We start from the raw sequence: 25,694 nt of genomic DNA, 5'->3' as shown, positions 1-25,694 counted from the left end.
GGGCTCTTTCAGCTCTTACTAACTGATACTAACTGATGCATTTAATAGAAGACAATACTCATTCAGTTTCTAACACAGAAATAAGGCTTCTTACAGGTGGAGGGTAAAACATTAAATAAATGTACCTGCAATCCAATGGGGCCTGGGGGGCCAGGGAAGCCTCGAGGTCCTTCGTCACCTTTTTGCCCAAACATCCCTTGCTGACCTCTTGGGCCCGGCTCCCCATCACCTCCCTGTTTGGAAAGAGCAAAAAGCAAAAATATCGCAGGTCAGATAACAGAAGAAGCTCTTGTGATACCACTGGCAAAACAACTAAGAGAGGGCTCAGAATCAGCCCTGATATCTTTACAAATATCATACATATCTTTACAAATATCAATATCAATTGAGTACACCAACTTGATTGAATTAAATCTGTTGTATAAACAGAATAGCAGCATATGTCTTGGTTTAATGTAGGTCAAACAATACTACAAGTCTCACAAGAATTTTCCCTGAATACCTCTTCACTTTCACATCTGCATAAACTTTCTTGGTATTGAACACCTACATATTAGTAAAATATGAATAGCACATAGCTCTACCAACTTTTATGGCCAGAGAATTCAAAACTTAAAAAAAAATAAATCATTTTGGTACTAGGTGTATTTTAAAAAGAGATGCTCTCTTTTAAATGCATTTAGTATCAAACTGATTTTACTATGGACTGTTATAAAAAAATCAAACAAATTAGCTGAAAGGATGGGCCCCATTCATTACTTACACAATTTCATTTTTAATAATTCCTTCAAATTATGTCCTGCTGCAAATCAAGTAATAGATGCGCAAGCTTGTTTATAATAAACAATTGAATGTAAGGACACAGCAGTTAACAGTGATTTGAAGTCTCTTCCTGAGCAAGGAGCACAAATTACCATGTGCTTCTCAGAACTTCTAAGGAGAGTTATAGGAATATTGTGGTTTGCTCTGAACAAGCTACTTACAGCTATACCAGGAGCGCCTACAGGACCCTGAAGTCCTGGTGGTCCTGGAGGGCCCTGCAACAACAAAAGGAAAAGTTAGCAATTATGGCGTCTGGAATGAGATTAATAGCAAATCTATTTGCATGATCAAACACTATTAAATGCTTCTACATTTCTCCATAGAGATGGAGATTTCACATTTAATTATTTTTTTTAATATTTTTTTTGAATAATAATTAAAAATTGTGAATAATTTTTCACATAATTGTGAAAAATTCACATTTTTTTTTCCCTTCAGTACAAACAAACATTTTTTATTTAGCTCTCAAAGGCTCAGATTTTTGTGTCTATAATAAACTTTAAACTGACATTTATTGTAAGCACTTACAATGTTTCAGAATATTTAAAATAGAATCTACGCAAAATTGAATGAAGATGAAAACTATTTTTTCAAAATTAGAAATATCAGACCTTTCAATGAGATTTCTGGAGAAAACACCAACATTTAAAGTATTACCTAACGATTCTCCTTTAAATAAAATACTTATTGTCTGGATTAGATTTATGAAATCATAATTTATTTATTTATTTATTTTGTGACAGCACAAAGTTTATTTTGACACCTATGAGGCATGAGAAAAATCTAACACGTGAATGCTAAGTTCTTCTTGAGCACTGGGATCCACATTCCCTTTTATATTAAATCCTTTTTTCATGAGAAGAAAAAATATCTCTGAGAAGAACGTAATCTTTTTCAGTCAGGGAGATTAGGAAAAGGGACTTCAAAGTCCATTTCTTTTTTGGGGTTCTATGCATATTTTAGAACATCTTATTTTCTAGGGAGTTGGAAATTTCAAGATATGTATTCCTTCTCTTTTATTCTGAGCTCCTTTTTTTCCTTTCATTTCATTTTTCCTTAACATATATATTACATACGTCATGGCAAAAGGAGAAACAAAGCTTTTTAGCCTGTATTGTTACATATCTAAATTAAAGAACTCCTAGGAATGCTCCTATAGACTGGGAGGGTTACCATGAGGAAGGGAATTAACATGCACAAATTTTAAAATATTGGAATGCCCTTATTCTACACACTGCAGGATGCTTCTACCTCTTCCTTAATTTTATAGGGCCCAGAACAAGACATACAAAATGTTAACCTCATTTGATACTCATTTTGATGCAAAATATTGTTTTAAGGTACTTTAATACTGACTAATGAAAAGTTATTTGGACACATGCTCAGACTCTCTTTTCCACTGCTCTGGCGGGCAAAAGGAGAGAGACTGATCAGAACTGCAAGAGATTATGCAAGACTAATTTCAATATGAAGCAGGATTTGTTCAACAATTTGGTTACATGTATGTTTCTTGGAGAAATGGGTTTTATAATAGAACTGCTCTCTCATCCGTATGTATATTACAGGGTCTTGCAAATAGTTTATTATTAACACTTGTGTTTTAATCACAATAGGATTGTGAATAGTATGTATTTTCAGCCTTGAAAACTGCAGAAGCAAGTCTTTCTCACATAAATAGTTGAAAAAGACAAGCCTATCTTTAAAAACAAACAAGAAAATCTTGTAATTTTCCAGCACATTTTGTCTCCACATTTTTTTCTACAAAATTATCATAAAACCATGAAATGCTTAAATGTGTATGCACAGTCCCACAAAACATCATCTAATTCTGTGGAAGCCATAAATTTTCTGCAAATTTTAGAAGCAATCTACTTTTATGATGCTCTATATGTAGTTAGTCATAATAAGCTCAGTGCTTTCAAGACAGTAAATATGCTTAGCTACGAATACCCCTGTGTTGACTTCTGAGTTTTGATAACCGTGAATGTTGGTGAAAAATAATATAAAACTGAATTTTGGGATAAGAAACAAAACAAAACAAAACCTAATTTGATTCTTTCTTGCTTCAAATTTTAAAGTAGGAAAAAGCTTGGAAGAGGAAGTGCTGTAGAAATAATTTTGAAGTTCAAAAACAGCTCATATGAACTCAGAAGCCTAATTAGTCCCAGGTTTACTGATGGGCCTAGTGATAGTGTTAGAAAACTTGTATAAGCCATTTCTTGTGAGGTCTTAGCTGTTCTGAAATGTTGAAACCAGTTAAGTTCACTCTCCAACAATTAGGTATTTTTAAAATAATTTTAAGCTGTATTAATAGATTTCTCTACTAAGTCTTCATCATTATGGCTAAGAAGCTAAAGTTGGTTGTGTCACATAATCCAGAGAGTCAGCTTAAACACAGTAAGACAATGTATACTCTTGGCCTCTCCAAGTTCAAATGCAAAATGGATAAATTAAAATGATATAGGAAGGGTGCTTCGGAATGTAGTTTAACCCATTTACTTTTTAATGATTCTGTAGGCTCAAGGAACATGATAAATACTAAACATTTGCATTTCTATTTAGTATTTCTAATACTCTGTTGAAACTCAACATTATTTTGAAGAAGCGTTTTAAAATGTGTCTTTGTTCCTATTTATTGACGTAGCAAAACTATATGAATACCTTTTATTTATGAAAAACAGAATGGACAAAGGATTTTGCTACTCACGTTTTCTCCCTTGTCACCTTTACTACCTTTTTGACCCGGTTCACCAATTTCACCCTGTAATTGAAAGTTAAAGGTTAGTTTTTGTTTAGAATGGCCTCCTTCACATTTAGCTGACACCAAAATCACAGTATCTTTAAATGTTCCATTTGATATGATTACTCTGTGTTGTATGCTTCAGTTTCAAGTGTCAAGGCCTAAAGGGCCTTCTGCACCATTCAACAGTATATCATATTAATCCAGATATTAACTGTTATACTGCAAAGGCCCACAAGATGTAGCTTTGAAGTATAGCGATACTAAGTTCTAAATAATGGAAATTGTGTTCCTCACCTTTAATATGAACTTTTAACAACAGTACAGTGATTTACAGGCTTATCTAACTGCATGTGACTGAATAATTGTTTCTTACTGCCATGTACAATATTTCAAAACTCTAATATGATTCATATTGCTAGGAAACCATGTCAGGAAGAAAAATTTCTTTATACAAATAAAAAAAATCACAGAAAATTCTGTGGAACAAATAACACTATAGCATTATAAAAACAAACCTCGAAGTCCTTACCTATACACTATGTTAACAGAACAGTGCTGGATCAAACAAACATGCAAGATAATCCTGAAAGGTGCTGTGTCCTGAATTCTGCCAGAAGTTAACAGAATATCTCTGCTGCAAGTACATTTTTCTAACAGTCTCAACCTATTACAAATGGTTCTAAATCACCATCCATTATTGAGAATATTTAATCTTACTAATTCCATAGACCAAATTTCTAAAATAGGCAAAAATGAATTTTGATATCATGTGACTTGAATTATTTTGCCACACTTTAATCCTTGTTCCTTTGCCAGGATAAATGTTATTTTTCTATCTCTTGAACACAAATCCCAGTCTGCTGTGGCATCTGTCACTCAGACATCTGATAAAAGAAGGCTGTGGTTTGTTTGTTTGTTTTTTAATTTTCAGTGTATTGGGGGAGTCTTAGGGGCAGGAATGAGTCATTTAGTTGCTGTATTTATTGTGAAGAGACCTGAAACCAGAAAACTGTACTTACAAACATTCTCACAGGTATATTAGTGGTAGTTATAATGATTCACCTTGTCACCATCTTCACCGGGAGAACCACTTGGACCAGCAGGACCAGGAAGCCCTACAGGACCTTGTACTCCATCACGTCCAGCTGGACCTTGAGGACCTTTTTCACCCTGGTTTTGAAGAAAAGGAACTGATCCACATTATCACAGGAGACGAACAAAGCTTGCACTGCAGTGAGTCACGTTAGCAATATGTAAATACAGTCCAACCCCACCCAAAAGATGTTCCAAGATAACACCATGTCCTCTATTCAAGTAGAAGCAGCCTTCAATGCCTATGTTCTCCTGTCTCTCACACCTTCTAGAAAATGAGTTTACTAATATTCACAGTCATCAGAAAACACAACAAATGCAGAGGTCATCTCTGTAATACAAGTCTTTAAAATGAACATATAAGCTTAGAAATGCTGCTGTAACAACGAGATTACTAAATGGGTAAATTATTTCCAAATTAAAATTTAAAGACGTCATAACTCTGACATGCGAGTGAATGCAGGTTCACAGCTGTGATACAGATACATATTTTCTTAAACCTGATTTCCTCAAAAATATGTTTTGTGAGGAATTTCAAGTAACAAAAGCCTCTGCTCTCAACAATTGCTGGCATTATGTCCTTTTATTTTTTTTAATTTTTATTTTTTTTAATTTTTTTAATTTATTTTTTTTATCTTTTTTTTTTTTTTACAGCTGATTATTTTGCCTTTTCTTTGCTGTGTAAAATGCAGAGTCCAAAAACATGATTTCAGTTTAGGAAAGCATGTTTTGATGTTTCAATAACTGAACTTAGAAATACTAAGGAAAATGATATTACCTAAACATCCATAAAACTGACTTTGTAAATATTTCAAATTATCTGAATATTTCTCTAAGCTATATAAAACTCATTTGCATATAAGTATAGAACTGAACATGCACATTGTAAAGTTATTATCAGTTGTTTCACATTATCTGAAATTCTCTCAATGTATTCAATGAGAGAAAGGAGGAAGTTCAAAATATTTATAGGGATATTACAAAAGAAACACACAGAAATGAAAATGGCAGGATGAAATGACTGTAGTGTTTCAATAATGAGTACAACAAAACATTTTAAAAATCAACAGGTAGGAAACTGTAAATGGTAGAGAATGTATCAGAAAATTATGCTAAACAATAATGGTAGCTGAGGACAAATATACTTGTGCTCTACTGCAGAGTGGCTGGATACAAAATCTAAATGTAAGACTGATTTGAGAACATTTTTTATTATAATCACTTGCTGCTGTGATATTAACAAGTTTAATACTTCTTGAGTTTTAGAGAGCATCACAATATATGTTTTAGTATTTAATTAATTTGATATATTTAATAGGCAAATACCATAGTGGGAAAAAATAATGTAAAATTTAAAAAGTAAAATTGAAAAGTAAAATTTCTGGAATGAAAAGTCTGTGCTATGCCAGTTAAATATGACTCTGTGATTACTTACAGGAGCACCCTTCTCTCCTGCAGGGCCTGGAGGACCCTGAGGTCCAGGACGACCTGGTAGACCAATTGGACCAGCAGTGCCTGCTGCTCCACGTTCCCCTGGTGAACCCTGGAAAGGAATAATACAAAAAAAAAAAATAAAATAAAAAAGTAAGAGAATTTTGATGTAGCCCTGATAGCTGTTGGTGGTATTCATAACTCAGGTCAACAATTCACATTTGCCAACAGTGAAGAATACCTGTGCTACTCAGTGAGATTTAACAGTTGGTAAAAGGCATGTGTACAGTTAAAGGCAAAAGCTGAAAGAAGTAACCTGAAGTTTGCAGTTGATAGTTCTTCTTCAACACTTTTTTTTTTTTTTTTTTACCTCTTCCTGTATTTGTTCATCATAATAGGAATGTGCTTCAGCCTGTTTTCAAGATCTTTTCTCTCTATGAGTTTCCAAAATACATTAACATACTATCTTGATGAAAGAATACCCACCATATGAAGACACAGAACTAACTAACCTACAACACAACTCTAAATTTTCATCAGGTATTGTACTGTACATAGCTGCATTGATCAATATGTTTCTGCCTTTCAATTCACTTGTGTAAATCTCGAGTATAATGACTAATTTGATGTGTCATACAAAGGAGGCTTGGATGCACTGGTATTTTCAGATAAGCATATATAAATTTTAAAACACAATACTGCAAATGAAAGGAGAAAATAGAAGTGAAAAAAGAAAAGAAAAAACACTGGAATTCTGTATTCCAAAATTGTGTATTCCACAAAAAACAGCACGTACAGAGAGGTAGGAACATGATGGTCTCCTGCATACGGACAGCGTATGGAGAACGACAGAGTTTCTTTGTGCCTTTTTAGAACTGGCTAAGAACTCTAACAGGAAATCCAGTTTTGCAAGTCTTGACACTAAGGATGTTGTACATCCTCCTGCTACTGCAATTTCAGTAGCTGTGGCAGCAGGAAAAGAAAGACAGCTGAGTATTCTGTTCCATTATATTTGAGCTATGGGCTAGTCTTGTGGCTACAAGTCTAAACTATGTCACTAGCAGTAACACAGTTAACCTTGAAATTTGTGGACCTACTGGAAACTGAGAAACAAAGAGAACGGTCCTATACACTTCTACATTTTGTTCTCCATGGCATATTGCTCCTGGACTTATTCCATTATTATAACTTGTACTGGTTACATAGTAAGGTGCTTTTCCCTCTAGGTTACTGTGGCAGAATAGAGTGCTGAATGACTGCTCCAAAGAACAGAATGCTGAACAGTTATGCTGAATGCTTTTTTTTCTTTTCTTTTTTTCCTTCCAAATTATCCGATTTATCAAATTAGATCTAATTTTGCATTAGTGTTCAAGCAGTATTTATACAAGACTTGTATGACTTTATCCTTCCATGTGTTTTTTTTGAAAGTCTGGGTGGATGCCTAAGTTTGAATCCTATTTCTGTTATTTCACTTCCTACGACTTCAGTGAATTAAACAAGAACAATTCACAACCCTGCAGCCATACTGCCATGGTCTCTGGTCCTGTCAGATCTCATAAGCTAAACAATTCTAGGTCAGCTCATCAGTAGAATGCAAGAATAGAGGGGAAAAAATAGAAGGGAAAGTAACTCATGGACCTTTTTTACATTAGACAGCGGACACTACCAGTGGTCACAGTTTCTAGTGGTTCTTTCTACTAGGCCAACTTTTCACTTGCATTTTTGCATCACTTTTATTTGCCATACTTAAATTCCACTTGAGGCATGAACAGAAAGTTCGCATTCTGTTTTCAAGAATCCTCTGATTTCTTTGTGAGAATAGCTGCATAGCCTGTGATCAAAGTAAAACATATTAAATTATAGCCACAATTCAGAAAAGCATTTTAGGTTTAGGTCACTTCCACTATGAAATAATCGTATTATCAAACTCCCTATTAACCTGTGATCTTTCAGTACTACTCACATCTTTGTATCTTCTTTTATCATTTTTTTATCAATTTGTGGCTTTTTTTTCTTTTTCTTTTTTTTTTTAAATAAAAAAGAAAAAAGAATGGAAGTGAATGAAATGCTTTGTCAAGTATTTCTCTTATACAGACAATAAGCTCATTAGTGACTGTGTATATCTCACCTTCTGTGGAGAGATGTAATTATAGATTTGCATACAGTATGTGGACATAATAGTACTATTTACTGATTGTTAACAAAATGCTCAACAAGTGAACATTCCCATGACTGAAAAATTTCATGAGATAGAGGAAGATAGCTCTATGCAGTTCAATGCTGATAACTGGGTAGCCTTTAGGTGGCAAATTCCGAGTCCAATTTGGGTATCCTATCCCTAAGTTGGCTAATGAAAAATGACTGCTTGACATTCCAAAGATCTTTCTCTCAACAGAATTCATCATTCCATACAATAGTGTGAGAAGGGAATAAAAAAAAACAGAGGACAAAGATAGCAGATAAGAGAGAACCGTTAAAAAAGAAACCAAAAACAAAACAAAAATAAAAAAAAGAAAAAAATGGTCTGGAGTGCATTCACACATCTCTCTCTTTTGTCTAAATCCCTCTAAACACAGTAATTGGCATGCATAGTATTTGGAGCAGCCATTTGTTTGGTATGCTTGCAGATGTACGTGCTAGCCAAATAAATCGTATAATTGACCACATATATACTAGTTAGAAGCAATTGGTATTGGCAGGGAATTGAAGGAAAATCACTCAGTGGCATGAATTCTCTTCCTCTTATAAATGGCAAATGAAGACTCCATTATAATTACACTTCTACGTGTACCCTCTGTTGGCTAAAAATAGATGGGAAAATATTTTAGGACTACTTAATGTTCACAGTCTGCTATGAAATGTTGGGAGAAAAAAAAAAAAAAGCTGTTGTGGTTTAATTATGGTGCTTGCAGATGTACAGAAAACTGGTATTAAGGGCATCTTATTCACTGAAAAACAATTTGAAAATAAGAAGTTAGTAATTAAATGAAATAGAAAAAAACACCACTAGACTTCTGGAGTATTTTCAGGTCAACTTGGTGCTGTTTCTGCCTCAAGAGGCCTGTTTTGCACAACAGTAAACTCAAAGTAAATTTGTCAGAAAAAAATATTTTTCCTTCAAGCTCTTTCCACTTTGCCCAATATTTCTGCTACAACTATATATAGTTGTTTTTTTCCCTCAAAAACAAAACAAAACAAAACAAAACAACCAACCAACCAAACAAACAAAAAAACCTTGCAAATAATTTTGAGCTTCCTACGTGATTCTTTTATGACTATAACTTAGCAGGAAGTGTGGCCCCAAAGGCATGAATTTGTAAAATGAATCAGTTGGTACTGTGGTCCTGATACCCATGCTCTGTGTATTTCTGGAGTAAACTTCACACTGACTCTACTCTGACAGTGAACTCCTATTAGCTGGTGTGTATTACAAGGGCTCCTGGAATTTCTCTTTCAAATTAGTTTCACATTAAAGAAATACAGTTCAAGAGCTCCAAGAAAGCTCCATGATATGAACCAAAACATGGTTAAGTAGGAACGATAAAGACATTCACCTCAAAAAGACCTGATGTTCTAAACTAAAACACTAATAGACATACTCTATAGGAAGTAGAAAAACAGGGAGCATTTGAATTTATATTCAAACACAGGTATATCAGAATATGGACAGCCATCATGAAACAGAGTATGTTTTTTTCCTCACAGCCTTTCATGACACATATATATGAGAAACTATGATATTTCTGACACAGTTACTGTGTGCACATCCTGTCTAGGAAAGTGAAGTGTGCTGAAATGTCAGGTATGCTTGAGCTGTCTGGTTACTGCATGCTCTTAAGAGTTCTAGTTCATTGCACCTGAGCTGACCATCCGCTTGAGAGGTTAGTCCACCCTTAGGGCATCCCTTAACAAAAAATGATAACATGACCTTTAGTTTGAAGACACTATTTTGGTCTATGCTTTCTTGATTTTGTTTCATCTTTTCTTCTAACAGTTTGGGTTCTTATACAGTGGACCAATCATCCCTTTCGACTCTCCCTTTTAGCTTCCACTGCATTCATAGTTATCTTCTTCTGATGCCTTTTGAGAATGTACACGTACTGCATTGTGTTAAGATCACAAACATATATTGATTTAAATAATAGAAGCTTAAAGGCATAAATAATTCAATACTTCATTTTAAGAATTAAAATTTTAGGAGTTAAAATTAAGAATTAAAGCTTAAATGTATGCTACAGTAGAACTTTTCCAATAAAGAAATCTAGTGTAACACATCGAGATTCCAATAATATAGAAATAATCCAAAAGCAAGAATTCTTATACTGTTTTTTTTTTTTTTTTTTTTTTTTTTTCTCCCTGTTTAATGCATTCTAATCCCAGTATGAATTGTAAGGGTATCTGAGAGCTTTGTTACTGAAATATATAGAATTTCAGCTCCTCCATTATTTTTTTGCCTAATGAATAGCTTTTTTTTTTTTTTTTTTTTACCTCCCCACTTCAGTTGCACTGAATGGAAGAGAGAAATGAGTTGACAAGATGGTTGTCAAAATCTACAGTTTGTGTTTGGGGATGAGTGTACCATTTACATCTAGTGCATCCCTGTAGAACTTTCTTGTATGAAAATAACAGAACAGGCAACTTTAAGCAAGTATCCTATTTCAAGTACTTTCAGTGAATGCCTACTACAAACTGTAATGAAAGAGGCAGCATGTATATATCTATAGTAGTAGTACAAACATGAAAAAAAATCTAAATATAAACAACTATTGAACACAGGACCATCTAGAAAAACAAAACTACTCATACTACCTAAGAATTATTTACAATTTTTGAGAAGTAAGTACATATTTTCTATCATAATCATAAAATGAATACCAACTATAACACAAAAAGTTGGAAAATAGACTTTTATACCTATGTTAACCTTAGGGTGTACAGAACAAATATAACTACATGACAAGTAGTTAAATTCAAAAGATTTTACATAGCATCATTAGCCAAACAAATATAATTTGTAAAAGTTTCACTGAGCCTGTCTCTAGACATGGTCCACACAAGAACATATAGTGAAGACAAAGTCATCAAAGCAATGGATGGTTTTTGGTCATCTTATCTACAATTATTAATGATTGTATAATGCATCATTAAAAAATATTTATAATACAGCATTTTTAGTAGGCCATTCTTACATTTTTGCATGATCTATTTTCCCATGGTTTTGAATGGGAGATTTACAATTACATGTTACTTTTTTCCAAAATAAGATCATTTTTGCCATGTTTATTATACCTTCTCAAAGTTCTTAAGCTTACTCTACAACTTCTGTTTTCTACAGAATATAAACTTTAATCTGAAAAATATTTTTTCAATGAAGACGTTGTGGCACAAATAATGGTTTGCAACAATAATATCTTCAGACTTGTTTTTTGTTTTTTTGTTTTGTTTTGTTTTGGTTTGGTTTGGTTTTTAGATAATAAATAAACTAAAAAAATGTAGAATAGTTGTGGAAAGAGATAAATTATGTGATGTTTCCTAACTACAAAGAAATTACTGGAGATGAGTATCAATAAAACATTCTGGTATCCTTGGTATCCTAGTCTAAATAAGAAAAAAAAATCACGAGTTAAAATGAATCTTACACTCTGTCTGGTGTTTGGCTTAAAAGATTAGATGTAATAATAAGGGCACACAAATGGTGATGTAATATTTTTAAAAGCTAGCTTAGGCGATGCGGAACACCAGCAGTATGTTTAACTTTATTTGGGTCAACTGTATGAGTAAACTTCATTTATACCAAGGGGGTATAGCATGAGTCTAGTATCTGTATCCAGTATCTTTCCACTACAGAAAATCTCTTACATCTCAACAACTTGTGTTGAGTATGTAAGAGATTGATGTAAGAGAGTGTGTGTGGAGAGTATTGACCAACAAAAGCATTTCATATCTACTGTTAGCAGAGGACTTCAGATATTCACAATCTTCACATTCCTCAAGGTATAGGTTTATTAGTATGTGCAATTAGCGGAAAACAGTTACTGATCACTTTGAATGACATACATCCGTCTGCTGTTTTACAGACTGTGTTGGTGTAGATGTAGAGTTTGGTGACAGTTTAATGGTGGATTTGACAGTGCTAGGTTAATTGTTGGACTAGATGATCTCAGAGACCTTTTCCAACATAAATGATTCTATGATTGTATGAATCCATAATGAAAACATCACAACATGTGTAGAAGAAAAAAGGTTACTTTGTGTAATATTGTTTACATTATCATGCAATTGTTATGTTTACTTACAACTGGGCCAGGTGGGCCTTGTGGACCTTCCCCTCCTTTTAGACCAGCTGGACCCTAAACATTAGAAAAATGCTTATTACTCACACTGGAAAATTCAAGAGTTAATTTTGCAACACATGGAGTAAGAAAAATGTAAAAATCCAGAGACAAACAGCTGAATAATAACCTTTCTGAATAACCTTTCTGGTTATAAAGCCAATGATATTTAACAAAGTTGGATTCTTGATGTCTTTTTGACTACTGCATTAATTTTTAAACACAGTATAAAGTTCCATGAAATAAGAGGGTTAATACAGTGTTCTCATTTATTTTCAAACTATTTTTCATAGTGCTTATATTATACCTGAGCTCCTGGGAGGCCTCTCTCTCCAGGGAAACCACGAAGACCTGCTGGTCCATCTTTCCCAGGAATACCTTGAGGGCCTGGATCACCCTTGAAAACATTACATTTTGATTAAACAAAAAATGTTTAAAATGTTAATGTTTGTCATTTCCACAGTAAATGTGTGGTATGAATTTGCTTATTTTTTGTTACAATAATGCTAATCATTGGCTCAAAATATTTTTAATTATTTCAGTGGAAGCAGAAACAACTCTAAAATTGGAATCTTTCAGCCTTCAAAATCCTTCTGTGGGAAATGTGTCAATAGTATATCCTGGTTTTATTCTGTGTGTTATACATGACAATTTAACATGAGTCTGTTGGCAATTTATCTGCCCCTTCCGATTTGTTTCCCAAAGCCACATCATACCTTAGCACCTTCTTTTCCTGCAGCACCTGGGAGACCTTGTTCACCTGGTGGGCCAGGAGGACCCGGATGACCTCTTTCACCGATTGGGCCAGTCTCACCAGTAGGACCCTAAGCACAAAGGTAAAACCCCAGTCATCTTAAGATACTTAATGTCTTTAGGGGGTACAGATTCTTATTATCCAGCTGCTCTGAGTGTATGGTACAAAATATCACCATTGGTTAGCATACATTCCTCACCTTCCCCTCCAGGCAAAGCTGACTTACAAAATATCTTTGTCCTATAAAATAAATCTTGCATTGCATTTTGCCTGCAGACACGTCTGTACAGCTTCCACAGATTGAAAACCTGACCTTGCTCCTTAGGCAATGAAGCTTAAAACACAGTGCATTTCTACATATGGGAGGAGGTTACAAAAAGGACATGTAAGGGAAATCCATCTACTACGTTTGTCTTAAAACACTGTCTGTACTGTTGCTTTTCTGAATAATATAAATTGAAAAGTAAGAGAGTTAAAAGATATCTCTTCAGGTTCACTAGCAGAAAATTTTCTCTGAGGGAATTACCTAAAAAAAAAGCCCATGCAATACAAATGTCTGATTTTACTGCAAATAAATAAGATTAGATAAATTAAATTTTAATAGAGAAACTCTCAACAGTCTAAAAATAACTGAAACTTGGCCTCTGACAATACTGCCACATGATGTCTTGTTCTTTCTAAACTATTTCACATAGTTTACTATCTCACTCAGCATTCTTGACTTCTGCAAACCTTCAAATTCATGATTACATGAAGAATGCTCAAAAAAATAATCCAACATTTGAATATTTTGTGGAATCGCTGATGATCACTATGAATAATACTAAGTAATTAGAAGTTTCTAAAGTTGTTATGCATATTTTGTTACCAAAGTTAAGATAACCATTGTTACATTAAAATATCTTTTAATACAACAAAAATAACTGCCTTATGCGCTAGCTATAATATAACCATTCAAAAATGACTTTTTGAAGTTAAGTATGAAATTAAATGACATACCTGAGGGCCGACAACCCCACCAGGGCCAGGAGGACCAGTTTTTCCTTGAAAACCCTGTAAAATAATCATAAATGCTATGTTACCTAGAACAAGATATAGAAGACCAAAATTCAGATCTGAGCTGAAGAGGAAAAACAGAGATTCCATGTCAGAGGGTCTTCTCTTCAGGAAATAAAAATTAGATACTTTTTTTTTTTTCTTTTTTTTTTTCCCTGTGTATACTTAGAAGTGAAGTACTGATTAATCTTTCCTAGCTCTATCAGTTCCAATCTCTATGAGGAGATTATCACCTGTGTAAAAACAAAGGTGTCATTTTTTAGAAATGTTGGGGCCTGCTCAGCATTCCTCAGGGTAGTCTCACTGACAGGTGCCCAACTCCATCAGATCCAGTTTAGCCTTTTTTTTTTAGTCTTCATTGAACTGATTCTCCTCTTGCTGCAAGCCAGTTGTTATCATGGTTCAGTTTGGCCTGTAACTGGTTAGGCATTTTTTTTAGGCATTTTCTCTCAGACCTTTGAAATGATCCAGATTAAAAACAAATACAAAATTCCTTTGCTCTAATTACTGAAAATTAAAACTGCTACAGGTTGAATCATTCATGTGTCTGTCATTCCTTTACTTTGTCAAAACTTTGTCTGAAGCCTATTGTAAAGAAAGATCATGTTCGTCAAGAAAGGCAGGTCCTGCTTGACGAACCTGATCTCCTTCTGTGACAAAGTGACACACTTAGTGGATGAGGGAAAGGCTGTGGATGTGGTCTACCTTGACTTCAGTAAGGCTTTTGACACCATTTCCCACCACATTCTCCTCAAGAACCTGGCTGCTCATGGCTTGGACTGGCATACGCTTCGTTGGGTTAAAAACTGGCTAGATAGCCGGGCCCAAAGAGTTGTGGTGTATGGAGTCAAATCCAGTTGGAAGCCAGTCACTAGCGGCATCCCCCATGGCTCAGTACTGGGGCCAGTCCTCTTTAATATCTTTATCGATGAGGGCATCGAGTGCACCCTCAGTAAGTTTGCAGATGATACCAAGTTAGGTGCATGTATCGATCTGCTCAAGGGTATGAAGGCTCTGCAGGAGGATCTGGGTAGGCTGGACAGATGGGCTGAGGCCAACTGTATGAAGTTCAACAAGGCCAAGTGCTGGGTCCTGCACTTGGGGTGCAACAACCACAACCAGCACTACAGGCTGGGAGATGAGTGGTTAGAAAGCTGCCAGGCAGAGAAGGACCTGGGAGGTTTTGCTTGATAGTTGGCTGAATATGAGCCAGCAGTGTGCTCAGGTGGCCAAGAAGGCCAACAGCATCCTGGCTCGTATAAGAAGCAGTGTGGCCAGCAGGGCTAGGGAAGTGATTGTCCCCCTGTACTCGGCTCTGGTGAGGCCACACCTTGAGTACTGTGTTCAGTTTTGGGCCCCTCGCTACAAGAAGGACATGGAGGTGCTCGAGCGAGTCCAGAGAAGGGCAACCAAGCTGATGAGGGGTCTGGAGAACAAGTCTTACAAGGAGCGGCTGAGGGAGCTGGGGTTGTTCAGCCTGGAGAAGAGGAGGCTCAGGGACAACCTTATCGCTCTCTACAGGTACCTTAAAGGAGGCTGTGGAGAGATGGGGGTTGGTCTATTCTCCCACATGTCTGGCGACAGGATGACCAGGAATGGGCTAAAGTTGTGCCAGGGGAGTTTTAGGTTGGATGTTAGGAGAAACTTCTTTACTGAAGGGGATGTTAGGCATTGGAACAGGCTGCCCAGGGAAGTGGTTGAGTCACCATCCCTGGAAGTCTTTAAAAGACATTTAGATGTAGAGCTTAGGGATATGGTTTAGTGAAGGACTTGTTAGTGTTAGGTCAGAGGTTGGACTAGGTGATCTTGAAGGTCTCTTCCAACTTAGATGATTCTGTGCTTCTGTGATAAGGGATCACTGAATGTTGCCTATTTCTTGAAAACAATTTGAGAAGACTTGCTATTTCCCAGGTTTGCAGAACACATTGATATTTTGCAGTATACTCAAAGATTCCTGATGCTAATGATAGTCTTACTGCTATGCTTTTTCTTTTATGTCAAAAATGTATCAATTCCTGATAGATTTACTTCAAAACAAGTAATAAGCAAAAGAGATTTCAGCAGCAAATATTCAAGATGACTTGAACACCCCGTGGGTTCATCTAAAATATGTAGTAAAAAATTTACACCAGTGTCTCATGCATGTGCTTGTACCTAACTACCCTCTTTTTTTTTTTTTTTTTAATTTTATGTGAAAGACAATATAACACAACTGAGTTTCTTGTAGTGAGATTAATTGATTAATTCTAATTGATGAAACAGCTAGTGCATTTCTATTTTGTCCTTTCACAGACACAAAACACTAAATTCTATTGTAACACCTGGCAATCTAGAGAGCTCTGCAGCTGATGCCTCCCACCAATCTGTGATCAATATCTGAAATGAATAATAATTTCTAAAGAGGAACTAGTTTTATATTGGTTTCCAGTATCTAGGTTATTCCTACATTCCAAATTAATTATAACATTAATGTTCCCGTCTCAGCAAACAATGGCAGTTCTTCAGAGAAGCATATGGCTTAATGGGGGAAGAAGCAGTATCCTTATTTTCACTGATATTTACCTCAGTTCCTGCCAACATACAGCTCTTAGTCCACAAACAAACTGCAATCCAGGAATTTTGCTCCCTAATTTTTTAAGGCTGAGCATGTTTCTTAGCCTGATTGCTATAATGCCTACATGCACCATTGAACTTTAATGAGACACAAATGAGAAACAGAATTCTAAGACCATGATTTAACCAGTGAGATCAATGAATGTTTTCTGATTTATACATTTTTAAAAAATCAGAAATGGAAATCTTCTTGGAAAAAAAAAAAAAAGAAAGTCAACGAAACTACTTTCTATTTATTTATTAATCTGTTTTTATACAAAAAATATCTATGAGAATCCATGGGGAAAATACTTTTAAACTACTTCCTACTAATAAGCTGTGTTTGTGCCTGAATTACTCAAATGTTATATCATTTTAATCCTACTAAACCCAAAAGATATAAAATTAGAGTACCATCGTACAATGACATAGTCCATAGTTTTATTGTATTTTGCATCTTCCATTTCTAGTAATGAGTGAAATGAAAAACTATGGAATCACAGAATGGTTGAGGCCCATGGAGCCTCTGAATATCATTGGTCCAAGTCCCCTGCTCAAACAGGGTCACCTAGAGACCATTGCCCAGGACCATGTCCAGATGGCTTTTGAAGATCTCCAGGAAGGGAGACCCTACAACCTCTCTGGGCAACCTTTGCCAGTGCTTGGTCATCCTCATAGTGAAAAAGTGCTTCCTGATGTACAGATATAACTTCTTGTGTTTAATTTGTGCCCATTGCTTCTTCTCCTGTCACTGGACAAAACTGAAAAGAACCTGGCCCCATTTTCTTTACACCCTCCCTTCAGGTACACATTGGTAAGATCTGCCCTAAACCTTCTCTTCTCTAGGCTAAACAGTACCAGCTGTAGAATATATACGTAAATAAATATATTTGTTACTTTACTATTTTCAAATAAAATGTTCAATACAAAACTAAAGTTTTCTCAACAAATCTGCATCCATTTAAATTCATTTTGACAAGCGAAACACAACTTGGACAATTGTATGCAATTCGAAATGCAAACTAATGTTAATTTTGACCCCACCAAATAACCTTCCTACAAGAATACATGTGTCAAATTGTGAGTTTGAAGTCACTGAAAAAGAACAAATAAGCAGTAAATAGTGTTTCTCTCCCATGAAACAAACAAACAAAATACCACCACCATCATTGCAAAGCAATGGCATTAAAATGTCAGAGGAAAATACAGTTTTTCAGAATGATGTGTCACTCCAAGGTCTATGCTCCCACTTCCAGCAGTGGAAGTGACTCAGCACTCACTTCCAGATTTCCAGTGAAGATGGAATTCCAAACATATTCATCATGATGAGAACATTTCTCTCTAATCTCATTTAATTATTTCCCTAGCTCTGGAAAACCCAAGTAATAATTTTATTTTATTTCAGTGGGAGATAAGTCAGATTTTGGCACTACAGAAATATATATTTTTTAATAATTCTATTAAAAATGTTGTGTGTTACTTTTAAAATTTTGCTTCCAAGATGTACTTATGAGGATTTTTAGGGGAATTGCATAGAATACAGTTTCAAAATTGGGCTCTTTTTTTCACAGGTTGAATCATTCCTGATAGCACTTTCCAAAGCTGCTGACTTTTGAGTTTCCTATCTGTTTAGCGTTAATTAGTAATTCTTTATTATGCCATGTTACATGACATTCAATCAGAAAAGATGATATAGTGATCAAAGATGATATAGTGGTTGCCTGACAAATCTTTACTAAATTTGAGATCTGAGTATTAATTTTTCTACTTCTATTGACTAGTTAAGCACATTGTGATGTTACTAACTGAGCAGAGCAAAGAATAATATCACTTTTGTAGTATGGAAACAAAATAAAGCTTTCTTATGCCTAAACTACTAAACCTACAAAGAAAACCACAGTTATCTCTGTTATCTCTGGTTCTTTAGTTTTGGTCACATTATAATGTCCTTAAGAGGTTTGCAACACTAGCACAGCAGAGTTTATTTACTTACAGTTTCACCCCGCTGTCCTGGATGCCCTGGCAAGCCATCTTTTCCAGGTGGCCCCTGAAATTGTAAAATACATAAATAATTTCTTATACATCCGTAATACTGAAAAAAAGCATATGATTAGCTGTATGAATCTCTGTTGTCTCTCACTCTCTCTCCTTTTTTTTTTTTTTTTTTTAGACTAGTCTTCAGTACAGTTTAACTGCTCTGATATCAGCTATGATTTTAATAATACATTTTCCCTGTTTCCTCCCTTGATGCATGTTAACAATTGTTTGGAGAGTGACTGTTGGTTTGTCTAGTACATGAATGTTAAAAATGGATTTCAGTAAATTCAGAAGTCATAGAAAGTCCCTATACTTCCTTTCCATTTTTCTTTGCTTAGTGACTTAGTTAACACAAAACTAAGCATTATGGGAATATTTGATGAAATTTCAGTTTCTGGCATTGGAAATAAAAATAACAATCATATGGATAAAAAAATCATAGGTGGTCTGATGCTTTTGTACTTACTCCATGTGAGCAGAAGCACACTAGAAGAGCAATATGACTACTTCGGGCTGCAGCTCAAATGTGTAACATATATGTCTGCTACTAATGAATGTCTCCTTCCTCTTCATTTTTTCCTCAATTGATCAACTGTTAAAAGGAAATATACACTAGCAGAGCAGTATTTTGCTTAAACTCAGCTTGTCACCTGGACTTTGACATCAACATACTAGAGAATTTCCATTTTAATATATTATGCTGAATCGACATGAGCTGCCATGATGATGACTCATCTACCATTTTGAATGTGAATGAGTTCTTGTCTTAGCTTTAAACCTCCATAAGCATGGGGAAAATTTTCCTATTGGTAGGAAAACATCTCTTAAATAAACCTTCAAACATTACCTGCAAAATCATTATTTGAAAAATAACAGTCTCCATATTGTACCTACTTATTTTAGAAGATACTTACTGGAGGTCCTTTTGGTCCAGGAAATCCAACAGGTCCCTGAGGCCCTTGTGGTCCCTAGTATAAGGGCAACCAAACAGGCAAAGTTTTACTTCAACTTTCATGACACTTAAAAGTTTGCTTCAATTATAAAATATATGAACTTTGTAGATAATACATGTATATGGTTGTAAGTCTAATCTCCATTGCCATAAATATTGGTAGCAACAGTTCACTTGCATAGGCTGAAAGCAAGACTAGCTCTGTAGGAATGCAGTAAGAAAAAAGAAAAATTACTTATATGAAGTATGTCTGTGTTTAACCCCTGAAATTGTGCTTAACAGAGTAGGAGTTAGCTGTGAGTAAGAAATATTGTTTTCTATGTTGCATAAAGCATAGTAATTCATTCATGGTCTGTTAACTGAATGCAACATTCATCCTTGGCAGTTCTTTCACTCCGAAAATATTTCAAGCTATTTTGATAACAGTTCAAATTTCCAAATAGAATAAGCTTTCCCAAGTTACCAGAGACCAAGGACAACATTCATGTTTTCATGAATAGTAGTTGAAATAGATGAAAAAAATAGGATGTATGAAAATTTTATTTATGTAGTGTTGTATATTTGTATATATATGGAGATAAAACTTTCATGCCACATGGCTTTACAAATATAGTGAAAGATGATTATATGAGTTAGTACATTGTATATGTGTATTTACAAGCATATATGTGTAATATGTACACAGGTCTACACGTCCACGTAAATCTGTGGTCATATATATTTACACAAATTGCTGTCACCAAACAAGACAGAGGCAAGCTTTTAAAATTCACTGCTGACATGCTGAAAGTGACCGTCAGCTTATTAAAAGATTTTGTTCTTTTTATTTTTTAGTGTACAAAATCAGAGTAGCAACCTGAAAAGCCCTATTTATTCTACATGGTCCCAAAGCGGAGAGCCATGTACCCTAGTCATACAGTGCAAGACTTATCCTACCCTACTTGGTATACGATGTGTGGTTTTGCTACAGCACCAGCTGTCAAAATATGTTAGAAATTTTGGTTTTAAGTTTGATGCAAAAGACCTGAAGCAGAAGGAGGTCACGTCTCCCAAATTATGCTACTCTTTAGCTCCTCTGATAAAGTGCTGGCTGTTTCCAAGTTCCATAAGCCTCATTCATTAGAGCCCAGGCTCACAGCCAGAGCATGGCAGCCTCCTGCAGTAGATGAAGCATTATGCGAATGTAACTGAGGGAGAGGTCCCTTCTGCCCAACCTGGAGATTTTGTCCTTAAGTGAATCTTATTCTAGTTTACACCTTGATTAGACTCTAATAATAAATCTGAGTCAACTGAGAAGTGCTAAGCAAAGCAGGAAATCCTTGTGACCTTACTGCACTATCTTTCTCATAAATTCTCACTGTATTTTGACTCTCACATCTTGAGGCTCTTGAGGCTTTTTAACAAAAGATTTGTATATTTTTTATTGACAGTATGGCTTGTAGATTTCAAAGTACTACACTGATGGATTATGTGAGAAAAAGTACTAGAATACTAACAGCATCATGTTATTATACTTTTTTTTTTTTTTTTTTTTTTTTTTGTCATGGAGTTTCATTTTAGCAGTAGCCACACAGAACGGATTATTTAATATTTACATGTCTGGTACATTGAATAGTCTCAGCTGAGTAGAAATGCCAGTTTTATTTCTTGGCTGACATTCACCCCTTTTGGGAAGCAAACAGATACCTCACATGTATCACACAAGTGACTTAATATATGGTGTTCTGTGATACCTCATCTCTTTGCTCTAATCAATTTCTCTCCGGGATGCTTTCATCTTGGATTGATGTCATTGTTTCAAGATCTGTTGGAGTTGTTAGCAAACCCCTGCTTCAGCTCTGCTCTTCAGCTCCTGGTAGCCTGCCTCAGATGTTCCTCCTCCGTGTAAAATAACATACAATTCCTTTTATGGACTATGCCTTGTTCTTATATCCAGCTCGCTACTTAACTTATTGCTCTTTTGAATCCCAGTTTCCTGCCCTGGCATCTCTCTTCCTTGCCACATCATTCCTGTTTCACCCAAACTTTGCTACCCACAATCCACTTGAAACACTGTCATTTTCTTGATATACAGGTACAAACCTGATCTATTAATATCAATATTTTATTTGCTGCTGTGTAATGGTCTGACTGCATATTGGATTTGTGTATTGATGAATAATAGAGTAGCAAGCAGAAAACTATTTTAACAAGCACAATAGGCTTTCTCAAGCATGCAGAAAGTAGTTTGAAGGGAATTCTTAGAACAACGACAAAAAAAAAAAAAAAAGCAGCTGTTTCAGCAAAGAATCTTCTCAAGATGGCTTGAATGATTTGTAAAAACAAGTATCATGCTATGGTAAATAAACTATTCTTAAGGGCATAGACTCATAGTCCAACAGTAATTTGCGTGGATATAATACAAAGTGTGTATGAATTCTCTGTGCCCTATTTATACAAAACTGAGCTACAGATAGAAGAAGCTTTCAGCAAACTTGAGCTTCCCCATTCCTAACTTTGTGAAAAGCAGTATCTTTACAATTAATATTTTGCTAGTTCTGGTTACTGTGGTCCAAGAGGGGTAAATACATAAGAAGGAATACTAAAAATAAACCAACTCTCCCACACCCAAACCACACTCTATACAGTGGTGAAAGACATGCATATAAATAGCTTTCACATACCCTTTCACCTGGTGGGCCAGGAGGACCGTCATTGCCTGCAGTACCCTAGAAAGAAAAAAACAGTATGTTCAAAGGTTAAACCTCTATTTTCTTTAAAAGAAACGGCCTGCAGCCGACTTACATTGTGTGTCTGACAATTACCTTTGGACCTGGTTTGCCAGTTGGACCTCTTGGACCTCTTGAGCCTCTTGGACCCTGTCAAAGAAAATAAAAAAAAGATACACTTAGTCATAATTGTTGAATTCAGTAATGACTTCAAATCAAAATAATTCTTCATAGTATAGTAGAAGCAAATAATATAGAAAAGCCTCTAAGTTGCAAAACAAATGTATATACCGTTGGTCCTCGTTGTCCTCTTGGGCCTGGTTTGCCATGTAATCCCTGTGAAGAAAAGTTCACAGAAGTCATCTTAACAAACACCATATTTGAGAGATAATGTTTTATACTGAAGTGGGGGTAAAGTGCAACTCTCTTATGTTTAAACATTATTTTAAGTATCTACTTCTCATATTAATTTACAGAATCATGGCCCTTTATAAAACTGTCTTTCTGAGTTCATTGAGACTTGTAGTCAAACACACTAAATTTGCCTCAGAGACAGATTCTGTCATAGGCATTAGAACGTCTTAAACTATTTTAAGATAGTAGTGAAGATGCCACACAACAGAGTCCCTCTGCAATAGTCTAAAGGACTTGGCATCATTTCCAATGCAATAATAGCCTTGAAGACAGAATTACCATTTTCCCCATGCACAGTTCCACAGGCTAATGTTGAAAACAAAGGGTAATCCTCTCTCTTTATAAGTATATATATATATGTATATATGTGTATATATATATATATATATACACATATATATATATATACACATATATATATGTGTATATATATATATGTATATATATGTGTATACACATATATATATGTGTATATATATATATGTGTGTATATATATATACACACATATATACATATACACATACACATATATATATATATATACACACATATATATATACACATATATATATATGTGTATATGTATATATATATATATATATATATATATATATATAAAACGGAAGTAGGGACTGTAGTACCTACCAGGATTCTGCACACTTGCACAGAAGTAATACAGAAATTGTCAGAATATTAGCCATTCATTTTTTTGCTACACGATACCTCCTAATCTTACTGAACAGATTCCTTTCTTTAGGCTCGGTGTTAGGTTAATGTTGCTGTGCATTCTAATGAAAGGAAGCTTTACATTCAACAGTATTCTTCAGGTAGAAAAAATACTTGATGACTGCCACTTTCTATTCTCTGTGGTAAACACAACAGCAACAGTAAAGCAGCAGTGACGTTCTAGCATAAAGCTTGTTCTTATTGAAAATGAATTAAATGCACACAGCTATTTTCTCGAGGTGTTGTTTTTGTGTTCTTTCTTTCTTTCTTTCTTTCTTTCTTTCTTTCTTTCTTTCTTTCTTTCTCATTGATCTTATTTACTTATTAAAATAAAAATTATGTTTTGTTCTTATAATGCTACATAGCTAGTGAACTTCTCAGGGACAATTACTGTCTTATTACCAGTGCGTGTGGTAGAATATCACAGAATGATATGCCGTTAAGTAAGACTCATAATAATACCTACTTCACATTACAAAAACAAACAAACAAACAAACGAACAAAAAAACAACATACATTGTTGTTTTATTGATGGTCAGCATAATAACAAAGTATATAGGCAGTCCAGTATTAATTAGGTCATTAGAACACTAGCTGAATTAAAAACTTTATGAACGCCTGGGAACGGATCAATATAATTATATTTTCATAATTTTAAGTTTGTTCTTTGATGAGTTTTCATTTTTCTTTTTTTTGTTTGTTTGTTTGTTTTTAATTAAATCTGATACCCTGATTACCAGTAATGTCCTATTTTGCCCAACAAGAATGACCTGAACATTCTTATACTGCTTTTCTGTCCATAACAATATATCCTAGCTAAAATAACACAAGAAAAATCTAAAGTATATATAAATAATGTAAGTGCAATTGGATTTCACGTATTTCATCTAAAAATCATGAATTCCTACTTGTTTTCAAATTAAAATGGATTCTTAAGAACAATAATGATATACATAACTTTTTTTTTTTTTTTTAATTGAGTTTGACTTAAAGCCATGGTAAGCGGATCATTTCTGTGAATTCTGACCCATCCTCTCACTTCTGTTAATTTTATCAGCTTTCTAACAACACGTTCTGCAATTAAGCTTTAGAGACAACACTAGTTTTCTTTCAAATCTGCATTTCATTTTTGGTTTGAAGAATACACCTAACAGATTTTCCCCTCACCAGCTTCCAATAAACAAAGCAACAAAATCTGTCATTTTGCATCTATTTATTAATAGCATATGTTTTTAATGTTGTCTAGTATACTTTTTTTTTTTTTCTTTAAAGCTCAGCCTATAAAAAAATTTGTGGTAAATCTGAATACTTATGAAGTACATGTTGAATTTCCTTGAGGGTAAATTGCATGGTAGTATGTTAACTCATGGGAAAACAGTCCTTGCATGATCACTCATCTGTACTGTTAAATCAGATGTTCAAAGGTGATTTCTGTTCACTTTCCAATGTATAATTATGGTAGCATGCCCAATGAGAAAGTATCTCAGTTCCTGTATGCTTAGATTAATACCTTAAGGAATGAGAACTATTGTCTCAGTATGTCCTGTTTTACGTAACTGTAGAGATTTATCCTAAGAGTGAAAAGTCTGTTTTTATAGTTCCTTAGCTAATAGCTTATACCTCTATTTTTCGGTGACTTCCCATATCACTGAGTACAAAAAGATAATTGTCATGAAAGCAAGAATGATCATACCCTTGCACCTTTCTCTCCATTGGCACCCGGAAATCCTGGGAAACCAGTTGAGCCCTAAATAAGAAATCAATACAAATATCAGAAAATATCAAAAACAAAACTCTAGTGTAGCCATCATTTAATTTATATGTAAAGCACACCTCCAAAACGAAGAACATTTTACGTCATGCCAAATTTGCAAGTGTGGCAACTCTGATAAATAGCTGCAAATTAACTTACCATAATGCCTCAAGTTCAGAATGCATTAAGAAACATCAACGCATAGAATGGACATTATTTGTCATATTAGACAATCTTCATTAAATCTTCACCAGTTTTTAACAGTAGGAAAGAAAAGATC

At 34.7% G+C, this 25,694-nt stretch overlaps 1 protein-coding gene across 3 annotated transcripts in view; it reads right to left on the bottom strand.

Annotated features, from left to right (window-relative positions):
• Positions 1 to 25,694, bottom strand: part of COL11A1 (collagen type XI alpha 1 chain) — a gene marked incomplete at both ends in the record, with an annotated part of 142,556 nt that overhangs the window by 28,971 nt on the left and 87,891 nt on the right. For all 3 annotated transcript variants that reach the window (XM_084291221.1, XM_084291223.1, XM_084291222.1), the window contains 15 exons: positions 126 to 233; positions 984 to 1,037; positions 3,530 to 3,583; positions 4,628 to 4,735; positions 6,093 to 6,200; positions 12,385 to 12,438; positions 12,728 to 12,817; positions 13,137 to 13,244; positions 14,174 to 14,227; positions 18,816 to 18,869; positions 19,774 to 19,827; positions 22,475 to 22,519; positions 22,616 to 22,669; positions 22,811 to 22,855; positions 25,355 to 25,408. In XM_084291221.1, coding sequence (XP_084147347.1) covers positions 126 to 233; positions 984 to 1,037; positions 3,530 to 3,583; positions 4,628 to 4,735; positions 6,093 to 6,200; positions 12,385 to 12,438; positions 12,728 to 12,817; positions 13,137 to 13,244; positions 14,174 to 14,227; positions 18,816 to 18,869; positions 19,774 to 19,827; positions 22,475 to 22,519; positions 22,616 to 22,669; positions 22,811 to 22,855; positions 25,355 to 25,408 — 1,044 coding nt within the window. The remainder of the gene's footprint in view (positions 1 to 125; positions 234 to 983; positions 1,038 to 3,529; positions 3,584 to 4,627; positions 4,736 to 6,092; positions 6,201 to 12,384; positions 12,439 to 12,727; positions 12,818 to 13,136; positions 13,245 to 14,173; positions 14,228 to 18,815; positions 18,870 to 19,773; positions 19,828 to 22,474; positions 22,520 to 22,615; positions 22,670 to 22,810; positions 22,856 to 25,354; positions 25,409 to 25,694) is intronic.

This window comes from Netta rufina (genome assembly GCF_964035555.1).
Source record: "Netta rufina genome assembly, chromosome: 8".
Lineage (NCBI taxonomy): Eukaryota > Metazoa > Chordata > Aves > Anseriformes > Anatidae > Netta > Netta rufina.
This window is presented reverse-complemented; position numbering and strand designations above follow the sequence as displayed.